Source organism: Elephantulus edwardii, unplaced genomic scaffold (genome assembly GCF_000299155.1).
Source record: "Elephantulus edwardii isolate Elephantulus edwardi_28Jun2011 unplaced genomic scaffold, EleEdw1.0 scaffold00345, whole genome shotgun sequence".
In the NCBI taxonomy this organism is placed as follows: domain Eukaryota; kingdom Metazoa; phylum Chordata; class Mammalia; order Macroscelidea; family Macroscelididae; genus Elephantulus; species Elephantulus edwardii.
The window spans coordinates 985,681-1,012,654 of NW_006400095.1; the positions used below are offsets into that span (position 1 = coordinate 985,681).

At 40.6% G+C, this 26,974-nt stretch overlaps 1 protein-coding gene across 2 annotated transcripts in view; it reads left to right on the forward strand.

The window, feature by feature from the left end:
• Nucleotides 1–26,974, forward strand: part of CADPS2 (Ca++-dependent secretion activator 2) — a 637,557-nt gene that overhangs the window by 238,761 nt on the left and 371,822 nt on the right. For both annotated transcript variants that reach the window (XM_006901794.1, XM_006901793.1), the window contains exon 3: nucleotides 12,903–13,235. In XM_006901794.1, coding sequence (XP_006901856.1) covers nucleotides 12,903–13,235 — 333 coding nt within the window. The remainder of the gene's footprint in view (nucleotides 1–12,902; nucleotides 13,236–26,974) is intronic.

Consider the following 26,974-nt stretch of genomic DNA (forward strand, 5'->3'; position numbering starts at 1 on the left):
TTATTATTGTAGAAATAGCTAACTAATGAAACGTGTTTGAGGATCCAAGGGAAGGTGGGAGGAGGGGAACAGATGGGTGAGGTTTGGCAGGTTGGGGGGGGGGATAATTATAGGGCCACACAGTTTAATGAATAGAGGGAGGGGTGGGTGAAGGAAATGGGAAAGATCTCACGTAAAAATCAATGTATACAAATTTTGTAAGTAAACCTGTGTAAAATAAAAAAAAATTGATAAAAATCCAAATAATTGGATTGGTGAATTGACAAAGAAAGTGAAACTTCTATTCTAGAATTAGCTTTAGAATCAAAAGAAGCCTTGATGATAGAGTGTAAAACTCAGCCTGCTGCTAACTGAAAGTATGATAGATCAAATCTACCACCTGCTCCTAAGGAGGAAATGAGTATCTCCCGCCATAAAGATTTATAGCTCAGAAACTTGACAGAGGCACCTGAATTTGAGTCAACTTAGCAGTATATTTATATCTTTGTGACTTCTTGCTTCCTGAGCATGGTGGCCCGCCTGCACAAGTGATCGCAAATGTTGGGGGTCGTGTGCTTTTGGGGGCTTGTGTTTGACTTGCAGGACTGCACTTTCCCTTAGGAGCGAGGCCCTTGAGGCTTGGCCTAGGGTTTAAGGCAGGTGGTAGCTTAAAGCCCCAAAGGGAGATGGGAGAAGAAGGTGGCCATGTCCTTCCTGGATGACTCCACCCAAGGTTCCACAGAAGTGACTTCTTGCTACCTGAGCATGGTGGTCCATGTGCACACGTAATCGCAAGAAACGCCTTGCCTTCGTAAACTCTATGAACAGTGCTCAGGCCTTTCGTTCATAGGGTTGCTATAAGTCATCCACGACTCGACGGCACCTAATAACAATAACAACGACAACATAGAGCTAGGTAGGCCTGCTGGACATAAAATCATGCTACCAAGCCCAAGGTGGATGATTTTAATCTGCGACCCTCAAGCCTGGTTCAGATTGTTTTCCTGTCAAACATTCTTCTAGGTGGTATAGCACTGGTCTGTCCATTTGCTGTACAGAGGTAACTCCTGTTTGCTGTGATTGCTGAACACTGGAACACTATGTGCCAAATGTGATAACGGTTACCCATGATGGACAGTGTTTGCTGGAGCTCCCTGATTAAAACGAACTTGGAAGCAGGAGTGGCATCCACTTCCACAATAGCTTGCTTCTGGAAACTCTATGCGTGCTCAGACCTTTCATTTACAGAGTTGCTATGAGTTGTCTACGACTCAACAGCACCTAAATAAAACAACTATCTATGAATCTATGTCTGTCTCTCCATCCATCCACACCTCCTTTTCAGAAGCATGACTTCTCCCAACATTTTCTTATGACAGTTTTCTTGAAGACTTAGAGTGAATAAAATAATATATTCACTCAGTATATATTATTGCTATTATTGTGCACATTTTTGCTGGAACTGACGTATAGCTAGCCTTCCAGCAGGTTTGCAGAAACAGTAAATTTCACAGGAAGAGACTACCTATCTTCCTTCAGGGATCAGCTGATGGATTCGAACCACATACCTTTGTTATTGCACCACAGCTTCTTACCACTGTTGTTGTTGTTGCTATTATGTGCTGTTGAGTGGCCTGTAACTCACAGTAACCCTATATACAACAACTCTGAATCCTGCCCTATCCTGAGTTAATCTCACTGACTCCAACACACCTAATCCTGTTATCATGTCAATCCTTCTCATCCTAGGTCTTCCTCTAATGCACTGTCCCTCCATTTTTTCCAAGCAAAATACCTTTCTTTGAGAGCTGGTCCCTTTTAGCCACATGCCCAATGTATGTTAGACAGAGCTTTAAAATCCTTGCCTCCCTGGAGAAGCTTGGTTTCACATTCTCCAAGACAGACCAGTTTGTTTTCCTGGTAGCCCATGATAGGATCAATACTCTTCTCCAGCACCACAAATCAAAGGCATCAATTCTTCTGTCATCCTTAGTCATTGTCCAGCTCTCTGATGCATAGCATATAATTGCAAAGACCATGGTTTGGATCAGGTGCACCTTAGTCTCTAGGCTGACATAATTGCTCCTCAGCACTTTGGAGATGTCCCTGACAGCAGATTTCCAGATGCAGTTTGTCTTTTGATTTCCTGGCTGCTGATGCCAAAAGTGTTGATAGTGGATCTGAGCAAGCTGAAATTGTTAACTCAATATCTTCTACATCCATCTTGGTGCTGTCAGTTGGCCCAGTGGTGAGAATCTTTGTCTTCTTGATGTTAAGCTTCAAGCTGTACTGAAGACTACAGCAGCAAATGCTTCAGGTCCTCAGTTTCTGCAAGCAAGGTCGTTTCATCTGTGTAACACAGGTTATTGATGAGTCTTCCTCCAGTCCTGATGCCACACTCCTCCTAAAGTCCAGCCTCTCTAATGATTTGTTCCACCTACAGATTGAAAAGGTATGGAGACAGGACACATCCCTGATGGCACTCCTTTCCTTGTTTTGAATCATGAGGTGTTTCCTTGCTCTGTTCTAATGAATGGTATATGGTCCAAGTGTAAGTTTCACATGAACACAATCAGGTGTTCTGAGTTTCCCATTCTTCTCAAGATTAGCCACAATTTGTTGTGGCCCACAAAGTCAAATACCTTTGCTTAGTCAATGAAACACAGATAGGCATTTCTCTGGTACTCTTTGCTTTTAGCCAAGATCCATCTGACATTGGCAATGATGGCCCCTTCTATATCCAGCTTGTATTTCTGGTAGTGTCTTAATGTACTATTCCAGTCATTTTTTGGCTAATCTTCAGCAGGACTTTGCTTGTGTGTGATTTTAGTGATATTTGTCTATAATTTCCACAATCTGTAGGATTAGCTTTTTTGGGGACAGGAATAAATAACAGATCTTTCCCAGTGAGTTTGCCAGATAGTTGTCCTCCAGATTTCTTGGCACAACCTGGTGAGCACATCCAGGACAGCTTCTGTTTGTTGAAATACAGTAACTATTTTTTGTGCTATGAATATAATGAATATAATATGTGTTCATTATACATGAATATATGTAAGTCTTTAAGTTTTCTATATGGTTGAAAATTTGTGTAAGACTATGTTGGAAGATGTCAGGCTTTTGAAGGTCATAAATGATGTGAAATAATTTCTAAAGTTTCTTGGCAGTGTCTATAGTAACTCACTCTCCCCTTACCATGTGTGGAGTAGTTTGGAGACTGAAAATGGTCCATCGGTAACACTTTGAGCAATACTGATTTAAAATTTATTTCATATAGTTTCAGAGATAAGCCTTGAAAAAATTTATTGAAAAAGATGATCCTACCTGTACTGCTGTAATAAGATAGCTCAGCCAAGACGGCTCAGTCTCTGAGCTTGAACTCTCAGGTTTTCTGATTCACCTCCAATTTTTACTTCATTATTTCCCCACTGAACTTGAAAGAAATCATAGCCTCACATGTGCTAAGAATAAAGAAGAGTTGATGAGAGTTGAAGGTAGTTATGGAAAGAGTGTGACACAGAAGTTAAAGAGGAGGGAGGTGGAAAGAACGCCACAATTCTGGGTGGAATATCATAAAGAATGCATTTTATAAACTGCATAGGAGAACAAGAAATAAGCTGAAAGGTTTATTGAGCAGTTGAGATTAAGACAGTCCAAACCCACATGCTGATTTTAAAATTTCTTGATAATGATGGCAAAAAGTTTTCTCCACAAATTAGCAAAGTAAGATAACTTAACTCAGGAACTTTCAAACTATTCTGAAATTCCATCACACCATGTAATTGGCTAGGAGATATTTTTTTTCCTTCCTTTTTTATATATGGTTGTATAAGCTTTTCTTAAAATTCCCATGTAGCAGGCCAGTGTTCACTATTTCATTGTGAGCAAGAAGCTTGTTCTCTTTACCATGAAGGACCCAGTCTCCAGTTATCCAGTGTTTCACAGATTGCAAGGCAGCTACGATCCAATCATCCCTGTATAATTGTGGTCATAGGGAACAGTGTGATGTGTTCTTTGGCTTCAGGCTATGGAATGGTGGGGTTATAAAGACTGAAGTTGCCTCAGGGAGATTTAAACTAACTTGCTAGGTACCATGGAGTTGACTAGGAGTCATAGCGACCCTGTGAACAACAGGCTGACACCTAGCCGAGTCCTTCACTGTACTCTTAATCTCCATCAGGCTTCAAGCTAATGGTTGCAGTTACTGTATCAATCCATCACATTGAGTGTCCTCTAATTGTTGCTGACCTTTTACTTGTCCAAGCATATATATAGTGAGTTGAATACCTATTAAAAAAAAAGAATACCTGTTAAGAATAAGCTTAAATGATCTGCTTTTAGCTGATCTTAGAAGCACAAAAAGTTTAGAACAATTTTATTATACTGATAAGATAATGAAACTATCATAATATGCATTTTTATTTTGTTTATTATTTTTTGGATTTCCAATCATTTGTTGTTGCACACTTTCCTCCCTGACCACCCTGCCCCCCCAGTTCACTTTTCTCTTTGAAAAGTAAAAAAGAATTCTTTCGCCCCCAGTCCACTCCACTAGGCAACTTTCATTCTAGATTCTTGTCATGACAATAATACCTAATAATATATTCCTCCTAGACAAGTCTCTTCCTCGTCTGTTTCAATGAAGTATACATTACTTAACCCTTTTTAGTTTCCCCCCAGCCCTGAAGTCAAGTCCCGCTTTACAACAGGGGCATTATGCAGTGCTTGTCCTTTCATGACTGAGATATTTCACACAGCATAATGTCCTCCATAGTCACCCTTTTTTTTATAATATTTCATAAGATCCTTGTTTTTCAGTGTAGCATACTATTCCATTGTGTGAATATATCAGAGCTGCTTTATCCATTAATTTGTTGATGGGCACTTGGGTTGTTTCCAACTCTGCTATTGTGAACAAAGCAGCAATAAACATGGGTGTGCAATATATCTGCTTGGGTGGCGGTTATGGTCTCTTTAGGGTCCATTACCAGTAGTGGAATTGCTAAGTCAAATGGTATTTCTATTTCCAACTTTTTGAGAAAGTGCCATACTGCCTTCCGTAGTGGTTGCACCATTTTACATTCCCGCCAACAGTGAATAAGGGTTCCAGTTTCTTCACAACCTCACCAGCATTTGTTATTTGCTGTTCTGTTAAATTTTGCTATTCTGACTGGGGTGAGATGATGTCTCATAGTTGTTTTGATTTACATCTCCCTTAGAGCTAGAGATTTTGAACATTTTTTCATGTTTTTGTTTGCCATCTGAATGTCTTCTTTCTTGAAGTGTCTGTTCCTATCCTGTGCTCATTTTTCAATTGGGTTGTTTACCTTTATATTTTTATGATGCTCGAATATTTTATAAATTCTAGATATAAATCCCTTATCATATATATCATTACCAAATATTTTTTCCCAGTCTGTGGCTTTTCTTTTTACCCTCCTGGAGAAGTTTTTGGATGTGCAAAGGAATTTTATTCTTAGAAGGTCTCATTCATCTATTTTATCCTCTCCTGGTTGCATATATACTTTTTAGAAAAGTTTTTACATTTTTCAAGCAATATTTGTGTTGTACTGGGTGTAGACTCATCTCAGTTCCTACCACAGACAGAATAAGAGCACTGGAATGATTTGTGCCTTTTGACTTAGTATAAGACTTAATATTTGATATGGAATTTAGATTAATTACAAGGAAAGGTCTTTTCCGAATACCTGTTTCCTAGATTATAGGAAAAGTTTAGGGGTATCATTTAAATACTTTTATTTTAACAATAAAAGACAATTGTTTACTATCAGTTTTAAATTGCACTTTCTCTACTTTTAAAAAGTCAAGTGGTTAGGGAGTTCTGGTGGCCTAGTGGCAAGAAGCTGTGCTTCAATTCCGAAGGCATGGGAACGTGGTTCAAATCCACCAGATGCTTTGCTGGAGGAATGGCGAACTCCTCCTGTTCCAGTAGGATTTGATTTAACAGTACACAACAAGAAGGGGAAAAAAACCCCAGCAGTGGGAGAGGTTAAATTAGTGGCTTTCAAACCTTCTGATTTCATGGATCATTAACACAAAAAAGGTCAAGTACAGCTATTGTCTCTTTCTTCCTTTCCCGTTCCCCAAATAAAGATTATTAACAACTACAGCAAAGAAAATGCAACCAATATTTGTTAACACTAACCTTGTGCTATACCTGGTCTGTCCACTTGCTGTACAGAGGTAACTTGCAGTTGCTGTGATGCTAAACACTGTGACCCTGATGTGTCAAATGTGAGAATGGTTACCCATGGCGGACAGTGTTTGGTGGAGCTCCCCGATTCAAACAAGCTTGGAAGCAGGAGTGGTATCCACTTCTGAAATAGCTTGCCTCTGGAAACCCTATGAACCTGGAGAAATGATGAAAGTTACTTAAGTGTTCAGGTCTTTTGTTCATAGGTCACTCTGAGTTGCCTATGACGCGATGGCACTTAACAGCTACAACCACACCTTGTGCTAGAAGTGAAGTGACTTACATGTGTCATTTGCAATACTCAGTAAACATAGCTGGTCACCTTGAACTCTCCGGGCTTTATATTTCTTTGTTTACTTTGTGTCTAAGTTATCTAGTGCTTTCAAAATAGAGATAATCACAAATGGATTTAACAGAAATGTACTTCTTTTTTTAAATTAAATTTTATTAATTTAAATGAACATTTACAGAGATTTTGGATTTCCATTCATTCATTGTTGCACTATTTTCTCTACCCCCGCCCAGTTCCTTCCTCTTTTTTCCCCCCTTGAAAGTCTGTTTTAATTGTCCCATTGCCACAGTGCTTGTCAAAGCCAGTTCTGATTAATCTCCTTTGTCAGTGTGTCCTTTGCCATTCCCTATCACTCCTCCCTGAGAGAGACTTCACCCTGATTCATAAGGAAAAGGGGACAGCGTATTCTCTTAGATACTTCCTACTGAAAAGGGACGCTGTAGGTTTCAGGGTGAAGATCTTCTCTCACTACTCTAAAGGGCCCCTTTAGCAATAGGAAACATGTAGACTATTGTGGAGATTGACTTTGGAATTTAGATACACTGTTATCAATTGTGCTTAACCGTACATGTTCATATCCTTGAAGATGTACCATGGAACTGTTCCAGACTGTTGTTGTTTGACGACTCATAGCGACCCTATGAACGAACGGCCCAAGCACTGTTTGTACATAGAGTTTCTGGAGGCAAACCTAGAAGACACAAATTTAACTAACACATTAAAAGTACGTAAGTCAAAAATTAAAAAGCAATAATATTCCAATTAGAGGTTCTAATAGTGCACAATTCAAGCTACAGAGGGAAGGTTAAAAGGCCTATTGACTAGCACTTTGTCTATTATAGTATAAAGGTTAGGAACCACAAGATGTAGAGGCTCAACTATGTCATTTATTGTTCTTAAGTCCTGGACCAAATTCCATCTACCACTGGGTTGTTTTACAGCTTGAAAGTCCGCATGCAAGGCAGAGGTGAAGTAAGGAACTGCTTATGAGGTTTTCCATCAATTCCAACAGCTAAGAAATAAATATGATCATTTCCAATCCAGATATACATGTTCCAATGCAGTTCCTATTTTCCATAAATGGTTTTGGTAAGAAGAATATTATAAATGTGGATACAGTTCCACGATTCCTCCTCCATGCCACGATATAGTGTTATTAGCATGAGCAATTATAAATCCATTGCCATCCTTACTTTAACTTAAATTTTTTTTTTACATTTAAATTTATTATTAATTTCAGTATTAATTTACAGAGGCTTTGGATTTCCATTCATTCATTGTTGCACATTTCTCCCCTCCCAAGCCTCCTCCCCAGAACACTACCCTCTTGGAAAAGTAAAAGAAAAGATTCTTTCATTGTATTACAAACTCTCCCCCAGGTCCATTCCACCGTGTAGCCATTGGTCTAGACTCCTGTCATGACAGAAATACCTAATCACATATCTCTTTTAAACAGTTTTCTCCCTCCTATGTTTCAGTGCAGTATACACTATTGAACCCATCTTACTCAGTCTCTCCCCAACCCCAAGGTTAGTCCTCTTTTACAACAGTGGCATCATGCAATATTTGTCCTTTTGTGACTGGGATATTTCACTCAGCATAATGTTCTCCAGAGTCAACCATTTTGAATGATATTGCATGAGTTCCTTGTTTTTCAATGCAGCATAGTATATAAATGTACTTCTTATGGTTTACAAGTTTAGCACTCCAAATTCTCGTTGCTGCTTCAAGGCAAAGGTCTGCTCTGTCCTGGTCAGTAGTGGAGTAAAGGCCTTGTTTCCTTCAGCACCTGTAGTTCAGGCATTATTTAGAGGTCTCTTTGTGCCCTACCCTCTCTGCTGTCAAGGAGCTTCCTAGCACAGGGGGACCCAGCCCCAAAAGAATGCACTCCACTCCAGGCAGTTTATTCTTGGTGCTACTGAAATCCCAATTTTCAGCTCATTATCCTTCCCTTTTATCTTTTGTGAGAGAAAAAGTAGTCTGCACCCTCTGCGGCCCTCAGGCCTGGTTTTCATTGTTTTTGGTCAAACATTCTTCTAAGTGGTATAGCACTGGTCTGTCCTTTTGCTTTACAAAGGTAACTCATGGTTCCTGTGATGCTAAATACTGTGATACTGATGTGTCAAATGTGATAATGGTCACCCATGGTGGATGGTGTTTGATGGAGCTCCTCAATTCAAACAAGCTTGAAAGCAGGAGTGGCATCCACTTCCGAAATAGCTTGCCTCTGAAAACTTCATGAACTTAGAGAAACAATGAAAGTTACACAGTTGTTGAGGTCTTTCGTTCATATGGTCACTCTGAGTCATCTGTGACTCGATGGCACTTAGCAATGCCACCACCACACCCCTAGGGGAACACCCTTGCATCAGAATTGTGTTGTATCGCACCATTAACCCTCTTAAAATGATTTAATGTGTATGATCATGGGATGTCATTACATAGCTTCCACTAATATATCGTCACGTACGTGTCATAGTGAGCCTCAGTTCAATCCATGCCACCTTGATTCAGTGATAAGGTCATCCCTCTCTGGCCACTTTTCATGTACAACAATTTTTTAGTCAATGGATGGTCTAAGAATGGCTCTTTTTCTTTAAAAATATGAGCATCTCCTGAGTGCAGACACCCCAGACGCCTTTTAGATCAGGTGTTCCTCCCTTGCCTTCTGGGCCTCATGATTCTGGACAAGACAGATGCTGCTCTGCAGGTGCTGTTGAGAAGGTGTGACACCGTGGGGAGCTGAGGGGTCTGCGCAGAGAAGGGGGAGCCCATTTTCCCGTGCGAAATCCTCTCCAGTCCACTCACTCCTTGCCCTCTGCAACCCCTACAGCGAGACGTGTCACATCACCAGGTTGACTGTGACGTGGGGAGAGACGAGAGCACGTGGGCTTCATCACGCCTTCTCCATGCTCTGAGTGACCCTGAACATGACTTTCCCTCTCCCTGCTTACATGTTTACCTTTAAAAGAAAGATGCTCAACCATGCAGCATCAAAACGGTAACATTTGTCTGTGGAGAGAGCTCAGAAGGCAGGATGTAAAAGGACAGAGGATTAATGGATACAGAAACCACGGGGAGGAAGTGGGAAGAGAATGAGTATTATAATTAATGTCATCAATTCCATGGTGGGTGCTGTGATTAAAGTCATGAAACAAAATGGATATGAGTGGTTGACTGGAAAACCCATTTGCTTTGTAAACCTTCACTTAAATCGCTGTTTAAGGGGTATCAGGATACTTGTTGTATTATTTCTATCCTCTAGACACCCTGTCGGATGGAGCTCAGTGCCAGAGTGTTTTCCAGGCTACAATCTTTATTAATTGAGTCAGGAGGTCATTTTTCTTGCACAGAAACTGGTCGTTTCAAACCGCTGACCTTCTAGCTAGAAACCAAGTGCTTATTCATCTTGCCACAAATATTCCTTAAAAGCAAACCGCTGTACCTACATTATGTGGGTTGAGACTTGTAAAGCTCCTCAGATATGTTTCTACTGTTGTCAGAATGCTCTTTAAATCACAGGACCCCAAGGTTTACATCTTTTGATGGTGTTGTGTATTCTTGAATAAGCCCTGTTAGTGCAGTGCCTAATGAAAAAGTTAGCAGTTTGAATCCCACCCACACGCTAAGGAAGATAGGTGGTCTGTCTAGTCTTCTAAAGATGACATCTGGGAAACCCCACTGAGGATCACTGGGAGTCAGAACTGTCTTTACACCAGTTGGGTTGAGTGATTTACTTTTGGGCTGAAAACAAAACTGTTTTTCAGTTCTCACAAAGCCTGCGTCCCTCCCCAGGCTCTTGCCACACTTTTGAGGCCAGCATCCAAAGGTCTTCTTCAAACCCGCCTCTCCTGGTGTGTTTCCTCCCACTGCTGGACCTGCTGCCTCCCTTCTTTGCCCAACCATTCCTTTCAGCCACAAGCTCTCTTCTCATCTCCTTAAGAAAGCCCTAAGCAACCTCTTGACTAGATTTAAAACCTTGTCACTAACTCTGATGACACCAAAGACTCTTGGTCAGGCTTATCAATCGCCAAGTAGCTTGTCTCCAGTGGCTTGATCTTTTTGTCCACCAGAAACTTGTGAAGGCACCAAACCCAGGTAGCTTGGCTTCCAGTCTTTTCCCAGCAGTGAGTTTACTGCACCTAGGTATGCACTGATAGCTATTCACTGAATGGGTGGATGGGAGAGGGACAAAGGACATACAGAGAATGTTAATGAAAGGGCAAGTTTGTCCTTTGTGGGAACACAGTCTGTCCCTGGGAACCATGACGGAAAAAGCTGAGAAGGTCAGCTGGGGGAAATTTGGGTGGACAGTGAGATAAGAGAGAATCTTTTGGCTTTGAGGAAAGAAATCACAAAGAAATTCTGATTCGGAGACAGGAGAACAAGACGTTCTTTGCTATCCTGTGAGCCTGGATTCATCACTGCCACTTAGCTTCATAAATTGATAAATACCTGAAAAAAATAGTTTGACTGCTTTTCCAAGGACAGCGGGAATGAGGAGAATGATGAGATGAGGTTTTCTTTGGCACGATGACGGAGCCTTGGGCTTTCTCAGCATCTTGGCTCAGCTCACACTGGCAGCCGTCCCAGCCTGTCGGTGGTCACACTGATCTCACAAGTGGGCAATGTTTTCCTCGTCATTGTAAACAGCTTTTAAATCACAGAAGCAATGCATGGTTTCTTCTTCATATCAACAACAGTGTATGAACGTTAAGTGTTTCTGAAGTCTTATTGGTACAGCTGGGCAGACTGACTCCTGTGCACATGGATTTTCTTGATGTCGTGACCCAGGTCACTGTTGTTAGATTTGTTCACTGTGACTTGGTTGGCACACTTAGTGACTTCTCTGAAAGTGGCAAAACTGAGCAGGTGAGTGGAAGGTGTCCCTGAAGGTGGTCCTCAGGTATAGGACATCTTTGGGGTTAAAACTTGATGATGAGAGGAAGATGGACCATTTTAAGTTCAGTTTCCTGACGTTAGCCTCCTAACCCCCTGATGAGTCAGCATTGTATTCAGTGGCATTTTCACAGGAAGGTCACTGACTATTAATTCCACAGGTGTTGGCCAGCACTCAGCAGACTGGATGTCTGCCAGAGGTGAACTCTGCTGAAGAGGGGAGGGTACTGGAAAGGGAAGGATGAGAATAAAGGAAGCAGTGTTGCTTTGGGAATGTAAAGACCAAGGTATTTAGTCTCTAACCAAACCTGTTCCATTTAGTCATTCACAATCTATCCAACTCTAAGTCTGAGCAGAAGTGCCCCATGGGGTGTCACAGGCTGTTGATCTTTTGGGGAGCACACTGCTTTTCCTCCCCCCCCCCCAGGATGACTGGTGAGTTTGAATCAACAAACTTTCAGTGAGCAACCAGGTGTTCTAAACACTGTGCCAGCAGGGCTTCTTGGTATGGTCTGTAGTTTCCTATAAGTCTTTGACCTTGGCTCCTTCTCTTCTCAGCTTAAACCGTTATTCTGTGATAGGACTTGATAGTCAGGAAGGCCCAGGTGCTTGGAAGAGAGGGTCATCAGAGAGCTAAGAGCACTGAAGCCCTGCGGCAACGTGAGGTCTTCCTGCTGGAGAAAATAGATGCCCATCAGCGATTCTGTTGGAAGCAGGAGTGGCTTCCACTTCCTAAACCACATGCCACTGGAAACTCAGTGAACTTTCAGAATTTCAGACAATAGTGAGAGAAAGGCTTCAGGCCTTTTGTTCATAGGGTTGCGATGAGTTGTGCTTGACTTGACAGCAATCAGCAACATCTCTACCATGACAGCTTCAACACCAGCCAGAGAAGTTAGCTTCACAGCCTCTGTTACTCTGGCTGGTACAGACAGTTAAGGTGCTCGGCCACTGACTGGAAGGATGTAGGATTGAGTCCCCTCAGAGATCCCTGAGAAGGAAACGCAGACAGTCCGCTTGAAATACGTTGATATGTCTGTCAAGCCAGAGCCAACTTGTAGCCGACCCTCTCGGTTTTCAGAGGAAGGATATATTGCACAGGAGGAGATTGTCCATCTTTCTCTTGAGGAGAAGGTGATGGATTCGAACCGTATGCCTTTGGGATGGCAGCACAGCTCCTTACTGCCTGTGAGGAACATAGTTCTGTTTTCATACACGTGAGGTTACCATGAGTCAGCATCGGATTTACAGCTCCTGGCTTGATTGATTGAAAACCTTCTTATCCAACTTATAAAGATGCTCATGACTCTCAGATTGGAGGCATGGAGTCAAGGTGGGATCATCTTACAGATCCTTCAACGCTGTACAACTGTCCTGAATTTTTCCGCATGTGGGAGAGGAGATCTGGGGCCTCTATTAGTAGTTACCATGTCATTTAAAGTTCTTATAGACTCATTAGCTAGACAATGCAGGTGACGTTGGTGCACGCACTTAACTGTAGATGCCTTTCCACCCCAGGTTTTCCTTAAGAGCGACCGCGTGGCCCGGATGGTCCAGAGCGGAGGGTGTTCAGCTAACGACTTCCGAGAGGTGTTCAAGAAAAACATAGAGAAACGTGTGCGGAGTTTGCCAGAAATTGATGGCTTGAGCAAAGAAACGGTACTGAGCTCGTGGATTGCCAAATACGACGCCATTTACCGGGGTGAAGAGGATTTGTGCAAGCAGTCCGCCAGAATGGCCCTGAGTGCCGTGTCTGAACTGATCCTGAGTAAGGAGCAGCTCTATGAAATGTTCCAGCAGATCCTGGGAATTAAGAAACTGGAGCACCAGCTCCTTTACAATGCGTGCCAGGTAAGTGGGCGCTGGTTCTTCCCCTCTCCCTGTCTGACTCATAGAGCAAGTCATCGAGTGTTTACACAGCTCTCTGAAGGGCTACTCTACTTCCTCCCATCATTTTGCCTGAAATATTGAGTGAAATGGAATTTTAATAAGTCAAATGATGATGTTTGAAAGAACCTTCGAAAGAACTGATAGAAAGACAATTGTTCCCGTGTGCCCTGCTTCATGACGTCAGATTTGTCCCTCTTGGATGTACATGGAGCGTGCGCTGAATAGTAAAATTGAAATCATCAGCTATCAGAGGCAACTTGCCAATTTATATTAAACAGGTATTTCTCAGTGCAGAATCGTTTTTCATAAAGATACGATAAGGACTTTCTGGCTTTTAAGAAAAGTAACTGAAATTTCAAATTTTGTTTCCTACCTCATCCCAGTAGAAATGCGTGAAGATGATGATCATTAAATTGTGTAATTAAAAGAGATGACAAAGTGAATAGTGTGTGTGTGTGTGTGTGTGTGTATTTTTTTCTTAGTTCTTATTCTAGTCATGTATAGGAGAATGGAATAAAGTTCCATGTTCTATATCTTTCATTATTAGGCATAATGACTTGACTAATCATATATTCCTTCCTTATTTGCATTTTGTTTACTTATTTTCGAAGTATAAATTATTTAACTATGCCCTCATATACAATTTAAATTGACAAAATTATGGCATTTTAAAATTCATGTGTTCATTAAGAGTCAGATTTCAAAGATGCACATGTATTTATTATTAATCTTCCTACAATCAACTTCTCTTAATTTCTTGATTTTACCCATATCATATATTTGACATTATTAATTTGTGGATTATTTCAAATGAACCCTGGTAGCACAGGAGATTAAGCATTAGCCAGCTAACCAAAAGATGTGTCATTTGAACCTGCTGGTCACTGAAAGGAAAGAAAATGAAGCACTCTGCTTCCTCAAAGATGACCTACAGAAAAGCAGTTCTAGTCTGATAAATAAGATCACTGTGAGTTGGAATCAACTGAATGACAGTGGGCTTATTTTGGTTTTGAAAAAGTTTTTTGTTCAAATAAGTAAATTGAGTCATTCATTGAAAAGAGTCATGGTGTGTTAGCCTGCAAACAATTAACACACAAACCCACACATGCTGATTTTTTCAACTCTGTTATTAAAACAAGCAGAGATGCCGTCATACTGGATGCTGATATTACAAGCAAAGCCTTCTGTTTAAAAAGATGACTGCAAGTTTTTCTCTGTGTTCTTGATGAAATAATAGCTTCCTGGTACAGTTCAGTGTTGATGAACATAACTTAGGGTTATTCATGTTCCACAATTTAGTATATGTTCACTCAGTGGATATTTCAGATTATGAATCTTACTGGGTGTTGGGAATACCATGCTTAGCAAAGCATCCGAAAGTCTAATAATGGAGGTAGATCTCCAGTTGAGTAATTAATTGCATGCACATTTGGAGTGTGTACTAGATATTCTAGTTGACGTCACATTGATTCTGATTCATAACAACCCAATAGGACATAACAGAATTTCCCCATTGCACCCATGACTATACATCTTGGCAGTAGTAAATTCCAGCTCTGTTATAGCACCACTGGTGAGCTTGAACTGCTAACCTTTTAGTCAGCAGCCACGTGCTTTAACTCTTGCATCGTCAGAGCTCCCTGTACTTGGAGATCCAGATACATAAAATGTGTTACTGTATATCTTTAGAGAACTCTGACCTCACAGAGAATTGTGCTTCTAACTAACCCAAGGCCTATGCCTTTCTGGGGATTTGAGTCTGCCCACAGCTTTGAGGGAGACAGATGGGCATTCTACTCCCTTGTGATTTATCTCCTCCAAGAACCCACTGAAAGGTCAGCTGTGAGTGAGTTCTGACCTTGCGACATTGAGGTACAGATACCTCTGGGCTCACGGTCTGTAACTTACTTTCTAGAAATGCACCTGTCCCACAGCATCAGACTTTATGAGTAATTGTTGATTGTTTTGCACCTTTGGAAATGTGTCACCCACAAAGCACAGTTCTATATCTTCTGGCAGGTGTTTTTTCTTTTGTTTTAAAAATTACTTAAAATCTTTCAAATAGCATTTCTCTATACTTTAAAAAAGTGTCCTATTAATAATTAACATTTTTAGCTATTAAAGCAATGATTTCTTAAGTCCTTTTGCTTTGAAAAATCAGTTACTTGCTTTTTAATCTAGTCACCTCATACAGAGTGGGGTCAGTTGATTATTATCTTAGTAGGATCCTACTTGTATTATAAATACTATGCTATTACTATTACAGTTGACAGAAACGCATAGTGACCTATGAACAGTGGCTCTGAACCTTGCCCCCTCCTGAGCCAGTCATCTGTGATACATCTGGTCCCATTGCCACAGTCACTGTATCAATCCCTCTCATCCAGTATCTTCTGCACTGTTCTTCTACCCTCCTAAACATGATGTTCTTCTCCAGTGACAGATCCCCCTGGAAGCATGCCCTAAGAATGTGAGACAAAGCTTCAAAATTCTTGCCTTGAAGGAGCAACCTGGTTTCATGAAGAGCAGACCTGTTTGTTTTCTTGGCAGACCATGGTATGCTCAAGACTTCTCCAGCAGTATATCTCAAAGGCATCAATTCTTCCTCTGTCATCCGCAGTCATTGTCCAGCTCTCAGATGCATAGCAAGCAATTGAGAGCATCATGACCTGGCTCAGGTACACCTTATTCTCTACTCTGACATCATTGCTCTTTAGCTCTGTCTAGAAGTTTTTTATGGCAAGTTTTCACAGTGAAGCTCATCTTTTGATTTCCTGATTGCTTGTGCCAAGAATGTTGATTGTGGATCTGAGCAAGATGAAATGTTAACAACTTCAGCCTTTTCTCCACCTGTTTTATTGCTACATATTGCCCAGTGGTAAGGAGTATTGTTTTCTTGATGTTGATATACAGTCCATATTGAAAGCTGCAGTCCTTGACATTCTGCAGCAAACACTTCAAGTCCTCCTCAGTTTCTGCAAACAAGATTGTATCATCTGCATAATGCACATTGTTACGAGTCTTCTTCCAATCCTGATGCCACATTCTTATTCATTAAGTCCAGCCTTTCAAATGAGTTGTCCAGCATATAGGTTGAAAAGGTGTGGAGAAATGATACATCCCTGATATACCCTCTTCTTCATTTTGAACCATGCATTGTTCCCTTGTTCTGTTGAGACAATAGCTTCCTGGTGTAAGTATAGGTTTCATGTTAGTACAATCAATTATTTTTGGATTCCCATTCTTCTCAGAGTTAGCCACAATTTGTTGTGATCCCACAGTTAAATTCCTTTGCATAGTCGATAAAACACACAGAGATATCATTCCAGTACTCTTTACTTTCAGCTGAGATCCATCTGATATCAGCAGTGATATTCCTGGTGCCACATACTTTCCTTCTATTCATTTGTAAATAATCTTGAGCAAGATTTTGCTTTCTTGTGATATTAATGATATTGATAATTTCCACATCCTGCTTTTTGGGAACGGAATATACATGGAACTGCCTTTTTTGAGAATGGGAATATATATGGATCTCTTCCAGTCAGGTGGCTGGTAGCTGAGCTAGTTTTCCTGACATAACCTGGTGAGCACATCCATGGCTGCATCTGCTTGTTGAGATATGTCAATTAAGATTCTATCAATTCCTGGGGACTTGCTGCTTCCCAATTCCTTCAGCAGCTTGCACTTTCTACTTTCTTATCATTGGTTCTTGATTATATGCTACTTCCTAAAATAGGTCTGTGTGAGCCAGTTCTTTTTGGTACAGTGCCTCTGTGTACACCTTCATTCTTCTTTGGATGCTTTTGGATCTTTCAAAATTTTGCCCATTGCAACTTGAGGCTTGAATTTGTTCTTCAGATCCTTCAGCTTGAGAAATGCTGAGTGAGTTCTTCCCTTTTGATTTTCTGACTCCAGCCTTATAATACTTTGCTTTGTCATCACGAGCTGCCCTTTGAAATCTTCTGTTCATTTCCTAACGTCCTGATTTCCTCCCTTTGTTTTGGATTCTCAGCACTCTGATGCAACACTCAGAGTCTCTTCTGATGTCCTTCTTGATCTTTCTTCCTTCCACTGTGTAATGATCTTTTGTTTTCTTCATGGATGATATTCTTGATATCATCCCACAGCTCATTGGTTTTCATTCATTACTGTTCACTACCTCAAACCTGTTCTTAATTGAAATGGTTTTTAAATTGAGGTGGAATAGATTGAAAGTTTTATTTTAGCGCTTGTGAATTTTTAAAAAGTTTCTTTCTAAAGCATTATTGCTTAGATCTGTATTTAGAAATGGAAAAAAAATAATAACTAGTACTGTTCCAAATATTCAAAATTTATACACTAAATTGGTTTTATTTGTTTTATATGGCACATATATAACAACTGTATACATATGCTAGTCACATTTTTCATTTTTTCCAAGCATGCATCTTTAAACTTTTGGTTTTTTCTTCTGTGTTTTGGTTTGTTTGGTTTTTTTTTGAGGGTCCCCTTCCCCTGTCCTTTGGGAGGGGTTTGTTTGTTTATCTTTGTTATCTTGAAAATGAGCCAGAGCCGTCCTCTTGAAGATACTTTGCATGAAGTCACATTGACTAAAATATATTAACGATGCATCCCAACCTTCTGACTCAGCAAGATTTGTTTCCTTCTTGTTTTCTCCCTTTTTTCCCCACTTTGATTTGTTTTATTTCATCTGTACTTTCAAAAAACGCAAGTACAAATGGAAAAGAAAAAAAATTCCTCAGCTTCAGTTTGAACTTGCACATGAGTACTTGGTGGTCTGTTCTGCAGTTAGCGCCTGGCCTGATTTTCACAATTAATATTGACCCCCTCCAGTGCCTCTTTCCATAGATATAATCAACCTGATTCCTGTGTTGTGTGTCTAATGAGGTCCATGTGTATAGTTGCCACTTGTGGTTTTTATAAAAGGAATTTTCAATGAATAGCATCATTGTACAAACTTCTGTCATTCTAACTCCAGCTTCATTTCTTTCACCAAGCCTTTATTGGCCAACTATGGATCCTTTTTCCTTGTTTCCAACTTTTGTGTTCCCATCACCAGTTATTATTAATGTATCTTGGTTGCATGTTCATTCGATTTCAGACTGCAAAAGTTGATAGTAATCATCTATGTCCTCCTTTGGCTTTAATTGCTTGTGCTTATATTTAAATGGTAGTGGTATTAACAGGTTTTCTTTGTATGCCTGTGGAAAGTATCCTGTTAGAACATTGTACTTCAGGCTGGATCTAAAAATGGTCTCTTTTTACTATGAATACAGCTCCATTTTACCTCATTTTTTTGGCGAAGAGATTGAGATTGTTCACAGCTTCAGTTTGCTCGGCTCCACAGTCAACACTCTTGGCACCAGCAGTCAGGAAATCAAAAAGCGTATTACAATGGGAAAGTCTGCTGTTAGGGACCTCTCTAAAGTACTCAGGAGCAACGGTGTCTCTCTGGAGACTAAGGTGTGCCTGATACAGGCCATGGTCTTTGCAATCACTTGTTATGCATCAGAGAGTTGGACAATGACTAGAGAGGACAGTGGTGCTGGAGAAGAGTACTGAATGTAGCATGGACTGCCAGGAAAACAAGCAGATTCATCTTGGAGAGGATTAAACCAAGCTACTCCTTGGAGGCAAGGATTCTGGGGCTTCGTCTGACATACTTTGGACATGTTACCAGGAGGGACGGGTCCTTGGAGAGGGACATCATGCTTGGGAGGGTGGAGGGACAGTGCAGGAGGAGAAGACCCTCTATGAGAAGGACTGATTCGGTGACTGGGGTAATCGGGATGGGTGTGTCAGAGGCAGTGCGGTTGGCGCAGGATAGAGCAGGGTTTAGGGCTGTTGTGCATAGGGTCGCTATGAGTCGCAAATGACTCAACGGCACATAACAACAACAACAGCAGCATAGTAAATCACATGATGTGGCCCATGTCAGTTCATCCCAGCTCACCACGGCCTATTGTTGTTAAGTGCTGCCTAGTCAAGTACAGCTCATAGCGACCCTAAGAACAAACGATCAGAACCCTATTCTATAACTTTCATCATTTTGCTAATGCTCATAGAATTTCCAAAGCCATTTTGTTTAGGAAGTGGATGCCAGTCATGTTTCCAAGCCTGACTTAATTGAGGAGTTCCACCAAACACTGTCCACCATAGGTAACCATTATGACATTTGACACATCAGCGGCACAATGATCAGCATCACAGCAGCCCCAAGTTACTTCAATACAGCAAACTGACAGACCAGTGCTGTACCACTTAGAGAATTTTCTTCCCAAACACAATTAACGGGGTGGGGGTGTGTGGGGGGTGTCAGGCCCAACCTACTTTTAAATACAAAGGCCCTCCCGCCAGGTCCTGATTGACTTAAAGAAGAGGCTTCCAGCCCACAGCTGATTGTTAACTATATCCAGTAAATCCATTCAGCCCACACATGATTGTGAATGAACTTACAAAACAACCAAGCAGTTTATACCCAACTTTCAACTAAAACAAGAGAACCTACCCTCAGGAATCCAGTTGCTTCACACATGACCCTACCTAGTACATCAGTATTTATGTGTTTGGTTTGTTGTTGTTGTTGTTTTAAACAATGTCCAATTTGCCTACATTCATATTTCATATGTTCTATGTTCCAGTTACTATTGGCTGCTTGCAACTATTCCTCCTCAGTTTTGTGCTTCCCAAAATACGGGCTCAGCCTCCAGGGCTATACCCATTAGTTTAAGTGTGCTCTATTTACATAGGGTTTCTGAAGATGTGTTATTTCAGAAGTGGATGGCCAATCCATCTTCCTAGTCGGCCTTAATTTGAGAGCTCCGATTTAATACAGCAACTGAGAGATAAGGGCAGTACCAAACAGAGCAGATTATAGGCACACAAACATATATGTATCTAAGCTAGTAAAAGCAGCAACATGCCAAGACACTTCCTCCAGTACAAAAACTGACAGATTAATTGAGATCTGGTTTTCCTCTTCTGGCCCAGTGCTTTTAACTAACTCCTAATATGATGGTCTCAGACTCCAGTCACTCTCATCTGTAATCTGGATACTCCCTGGCAAAGATGGTGTTCCAGGCTTGCTGGCCAGGATCACAAGTGCCCATCTGGATGTTGCCGCTCCTGGAGCCTAGAAGATGGATACTTGTAGAAGCAAGTCAGGTCTGTATGTTAGTCGTCACAAGAGAAGAGCTAGGGGAACATGAGCCCACGTCCTCTACAAGCAGGTTCTCAGGCTACGGGCTTTGGAGAATGTGTGGGCTTAAGAGGCTGACACAAAGTTTGGTGTGGTTTTTTTTTATGTTTTTTGGGTTGTTTGTTTGTTTGTTTGTTTGTTTTCAGAAAGCCTGTAGGCTTTCGGATATATGGCTTTAGAGACTGCTAAGTCCAAAATAGGAGGCCAGAAGTCCAAATTCAGGGTGTCAACTCCAGGGGAAAATTTTCTGTCCATTGGCTCAAGATGCAGATTCTTGTTTCCTGGAGCATCTGCAGGCCCAGTATTCCATGGAGATCTCCAAGTGGTTTAGTCTTTCACATGCCAAGGAGCTTCCTCTTGTAGGGGCCCAAGTCTACAACGATGTATTCTACTCCACGATAGCTACTAATTCAATTCTTTTAATATAAACTAGCTGGAAGCAGGAACGGCATCCACTTCCAAAATGGCTTGCCTCCGGAAACTCTATGTACGAACTGTGCTCAGGCTGTTCATTCATAGGGTCGCTATGAGTCGTCTACGACTTGACGGCATTAAACAACAACAACAAACAGTAGTAGAAAGGCCTCTGTTGCTTACTATTTTAAACTGTTTCATCCTTTACTTATGGAGTGTTTTTTATGATGGAATTTTGTTTTTGAACATTGTTGTCCTTTGAAGAAATTGGGAAAATAGATAAGATTCTCAATAAGATGAATTTTCACAATGACTGAAGCTACAGCCTTGAGCTTAGTGGAGATGGAGCTTGTGAGGATGGGGCACGATAGGTCAAGATATTCATCTGTTTGTTGTTCATAAGATTTCTGTGAGTCATAGATGACTCAGAAACACTCAACAGTAACAACAGGGTTTGAATTCATCAACTACTCCCCCAAAGAAAAATGGGTAGTCTTCTCCCATAAAGATTTACAACTTCCGAAGTCCACTGGGTATGAGAACCATCATCAGCAGTGGGAAGAAAGCTTTTCTTTCTCCTGCTACATTTTAACAATTTGAGCTTTTGAAAAAGGTTTACCTATTCTTAGGATCTAATTGTACAATATAGTTAAAGTTTTTTTGTTGTAGGTATTTGTAAGTTGAATGACTTCTCACCACCACCTTCTCCTAGGGAGCAGTTGGTAGAGATTCATACTGCCAATCTTTCTTAGCACAACACTTAACCCACTGCGCTACCTGCAGGCCTTCCTGAGTGGCGAGAAGAATGTAACATTGAGTTTATGCACTATTAAGAAGTGGTGGTGTTGTGTTTCATTGAATTGACTAGAACACATGACAACCTTATGAACCACAAATCAGAGCCGTGCCCTGTCTCATGCCCTCCTCATCATCTCTGCCATACTCAAGCCCAGTGTTACAGTTAGTGAGTCGATCCATCTCGTTGAAGGTCTTCCTCTTCTATTAACACTCTGCCTTTGCCAGTATGATGTCTTTTTCCAAGGACTAGACCCTCCTGACATCATACCTAAATGATGTGAGATGAAGTTTCATTGCTCTTTTCTCTAAAGAGCACCTCAGTTACATTTGTTCATCATAAAATTATGTGTGTAACCCTGGGAAAGTTGTTTAAATGACTCTGTGTTTTACCTTCTTACCACTAAAATGAGTAATAGTAATGTCTCCATCTTTATATTGTTCTGAGGATTAAATGAGATGTGTATATAAACTGAACAGCATTCCCCAAAGTAAATGGAATGCCTTATAAATGTCATTCTTGTTAACTGTGAGTAGATTAGAATTCTAATACATCTTTGAAAAGCTGTGTAATGCCATTGCTAATACCTCTGTATTTAGTGCTAAAGTTTCAGTTATCATTATTTCATTATTAGTGTGAATCTAGATTCAAATATTTCATTAAGTATAATTAGTAAATAATTGCTTGAAAAGGTTAGCTTATTACTTTTCCAAGAAGATGAAATGGCAAGTGAAATAAGTACTAAGGAAAATTTATGGAAAAAAATTTGCCATCCTACAGCCAGCATTTGATATGGGTGTGTGTGTGTGTGTGTGTGTGTGTGTGTGTGTGTATACACCATTGATTGTGCAAATACGTGTGTGTGTGTGTGTGCACCCACCCACCCCACACACACGTATATACATGCAGAATCTCTAGGCTACTGAAATCCTTTGCTTTTCACATTTTTAGGTTAATTTTCTTATATTCTTTATTTGAACATTTTGATCTATTATTTAATATAGTTTAGTTCCATTCACATAGCGTAATTTTATATCTAATTAACTCATTCATCTTTTTCCTACTTTAAAGTATTCAAAGGAGAGTGTGGTTTAGGAAATGCATTTTTTAAGACTTTTAGAACTGTTCTACAAGAATCCCTAGCAGAAATATTTCTAAGTCAGGTTTTCATACATAATTTACAAGGCAGATATAAGGTAGTTCATTAAAAGCTTTGCGACCAGTGTGCAGAATACTACTTGATTCTTTCATACATAACATTGTCCAGACAGTGCCTTGCTGCTCTTGAGTGTTTGTGAATAGCTTCAGTTCCTTCTATTCTTTCATTCAGATGAAATTACAGAACAAATACTTGCTCCTTTGGAGTTGTTGACTAATTCTCGATAATGGGAAGAAGGGTTTTCTTTTGAGGGTGAGGTAAGGGCAGGTTCAAGAGTCTTCAAACCCAACATTTCAACTCTTAGCCACTGTGTTGGAACCCACTCATAGCTGACCCTCCAGCATAATTTTGAAGCTTTATATCACAGAAGAAGAGATTACCCATGTTTCTCCCATGGAGCTGTTGATGCGTTTGAACCACCAGAAAGGTACCACCTTTGGGTAAGCAACGCACCCCCTACAGATTATGCCATTTTCAGATGCTGGTGAAATTATTCCTCTATTTGCAGTGAAAGTGAAGCCTAGTTATTTGGTTCCAGACAGTGGAGATAGATTTGTGTCACTCCATCACTGGTATAAGGTGAACCACCGAAAGTCCACCATTGCAGTTTATGTGGATGTTGATGTTAGTTTCAGTTGAATTGGCTGTGACTCATGGCAACCCTATGAACAACAGCTCTGAACCTTGTCTTTTTCTGCGCTATTGCCAATATCTTTGCCATGTTCAAGCCTGTTGTTAGAGTTATTGTATCAATCCCTCTCTCATCAAGAGTCTTCTTTCTCTTTCACTAACCATCTCCGTTTCCCATCATGTTGTCTTTTCCGAGGAGTTACTCCTGACATCATGTAGGAAAGAGGTAGAGGAGTTGTGTATCTGATGGGCAGTATGCCATCAGACAGTACCGTCTTTCTTGTGAAATAGTTCACTATGATAATATTCTCGACCTTTCGGAGATAGAGCTTGTCAATGAAGAGAAAAACATATTCTCTGACAGTAGAAGCATAATCAAATAAATGATTGCTAAAATATATTTGTTAAACAGTGGGGGAAATGCTCTATAACTAATGAAATTATACCATGGGATAGAAATACAGATATTTAAAAAACGTGGAGAATGCTGAATACTAGGAAAGTGCCTCAGAGGTACGCTGATTGAAACACTCATCTGCTAATGGAAAGGTCATTGATTTATACTCACCAGCTGTTCTGTATGGAAGGGTGAGCTAATCTGATTCCATAAAGATAAGCAGCTTCAGAAACCCTGTAGGTAGTTCTCCTCTGTCATGGACGGTTACTGAGTTGGGATTGACTTGATGGCAGTAGGTTCTTTTAATAATAAACTAAGATGTTTGAGTGAGTGTCCAATGAGCAGAAAATGGAACATCAAGTCCAGATTTTAGCCCAAGTTACAAGGCACAATTCCAGTTAGTCCAGGCTCTGATTTCAGTTCAGCGGTCAAATACAAATGGCCCAGCAAGGTTTGCCTCAGAGCCTCTCCTTCAAGTATCCAGCAAGAACAGCAAAAACCTTTAACTGTGGCCAGCGTAAATGCAGGAAGCCTCAGTTCATACCTTGTCACAGTTTCACCACAAAAATCCCTCAGTCTCTCCTCCGTCATCACCAGGGTCTTGCCACCAGGAACTCGCTCCAGACTCCCTCAAGTCTTGCTTTCACAAGCCTTGCTTGCCTCAAGTTTTGCTGATGAGTGTGGGAAGCAGTCTTTCTCTTATCCTAGTCCCAAAGCTGTTAATGATTTGCAAGACCATGTGTCTGCAGGTAAGGTAGCTGGAGGCCAAAGGGGGACTGACAATAATGACTAAAAGAAAGCCAACTTTTAGGCTATTACTGTAGCTAGAAAGATGGGAAGTCTCCGCCCATCTTTACAACCTCGGTAATCCTGTTGGAGGGACAACTGTGAGTCTCTGATTACTTGATGGCAAAGAGTGAGTGAAGGTGCTTGAGTATCATTCTCTTTTGTTCATCTTGATTTATTTTTATCCATAGTCTTATTAATATTCTGCCATTCTCCCCCCCCTTTTTTTACTCCTACTCTCTCTTCATGACTTTCCTCAACCATAGCTTATCTCGGGGGGGGGGGGAAGGGAAATTATTTGAATGGTATTTTCTCAAGCCTACCAAGTTAGGTGCATAATTAGAACTATTCTTGATGAGTAGGAGAGAGATACAATAGTTTTATATAGTTGACTCTTACTTATGTCTGAGAGTTGAAATCATTGAGAACAGAGTGATCACAACATTAAATTGTGCTTGGTATAGTAAGAAAATACATATGATATCAGTATAAACAAAGAGTCAGATTTGAGAGACAGTTAAAAAGAAAAGGAGGGGAAAACCCAAAAAACAACACTCAATAGAGTAATGCCTTAACCCAGATGGAAGCAGTAAAGTCGCAAACTAGAGTAGAAACACTCAGTGGTTATGATAGTTGTGTTACCAGAGATCTTGGGAAGGGAAAGAACAACTTTAACTCATGTCTGGATAGGAGAGGGAAGTAATAATGGCACCTTTGATATTTCGTTCTATTCAAGGGTGGTGGCATCCTACATGGAAATAGAGGAATAATGTGGAATGGAGGATAATGATGTTCTGTTTGTTTTCAATTTGAGGTTATCATTGACTAGCACAATGGAAAGGTGGGAGTGGAGAACTAGAGTTAGATAGGAGGCCATCGTTATGTACTGATGTCTAGCGTTCACTGAAGAGCCAGCTGCAAATTCTATGCAGCCTATGGCAGTCCAAGACAAAACATGTACATCAGTGGCTCAGAATGTGCTAGAACAGTAAAGAAGATGGCACAAGTAAAGTCAGTCAATCCACTAGAGTTATTCCTTACCTTTCAGATACATATGTGAGCTGATGGTAGAAGATTATTAGATTTATGAATGATGTAAATAATTTGCTAATACACACCCAGACTCTGGTGATCCCCATCTGTAAAGATTACATTCAGGAAATCAATGTCCTGAAGAATCACTGTGGTTCAGAATCCTCCTGATTGCAAGGACTTTTATTTGGTTTAGGGATTGGCAATATTATATCAAACTCTAAACCTGCAGAAAAGAGATTAATCAGAGGGAGGCAGTGATGCTTAAAAACACTGCTGGGAAAGCACTTCTTAAATAATCTTAATTTTTTTTCCTCCTCCTAAAAATAATCAAATTAGATCAATTTGAGATTTTTGTATTTGAAAGAATGATATGTCAAGATATAAAATGGAGTTTGTGGTTAAAGCTTACACATTCAGTTTTAGACTCTATTTCAAAACTTCTTAATAGTAAGATAGTTGACCAACCAACACAGGTTTCCAAGCTTTCATAAGGACTTTAGAAATTCTATTCTGTGAATAGAGAATTACCGATCTCACTTTTTACCAGAGTTGCTTTCATGACACAGGGAACACAGAGCAAGGGGATCCTAGGGCTTGAGATTTGCATCAAGATGCAAATGAGACTCAATGCTGTTGAGTCAGAAACCACTCATCCCTGACACTCCAGAGACTTCAGGAGGTGACTCTGGAGTTGATTGTTCATTTTTTTTCTTGCAGAGCAACTGGTAGATCTGAACAGCTTGTTTTGGGGTTGACAGTCCAACTCCTTACTCTCAGTCACATAGTATACTACTCTATCAAATTACATTTCCTCTCCTCCTCAAAGTGCATTTTTAATTTGCCCTCTTAACAAATCCCTCCAGCTACTTAGTCTGAACTGCTATAATGACATTTCTACTTCGTTTTACATACTCGTTGAGGGCGGAAACTTTTGAGGTTGCTGAAGAGTGCTCAGTACAGCTTGCTCTGCAGTTACTGTTGTTGTTTACTGTTGATTTGGAACCAACCCGTAGCTGAACCTCCAGCAGGTTTTCAGGGGCAATAAATTGCAGGACAGACGTGTGCCATCTTTCTCTTATAGAGCAACTGGTGAATTTGAACCAGGTTCCTTTAGATTGTCAGCACACGGCACTGCAATCCTAGAGGTATGCGGTTCGAATCCACCAGATTCTCTGCTGGAGAAGGAGGGCCAATCTCTTCCTGTACCAGTCAGATCTGATTTGACGGTATACACACAAAAAATAATTTTTAATATATATGTGTATATATATGTATGTATATG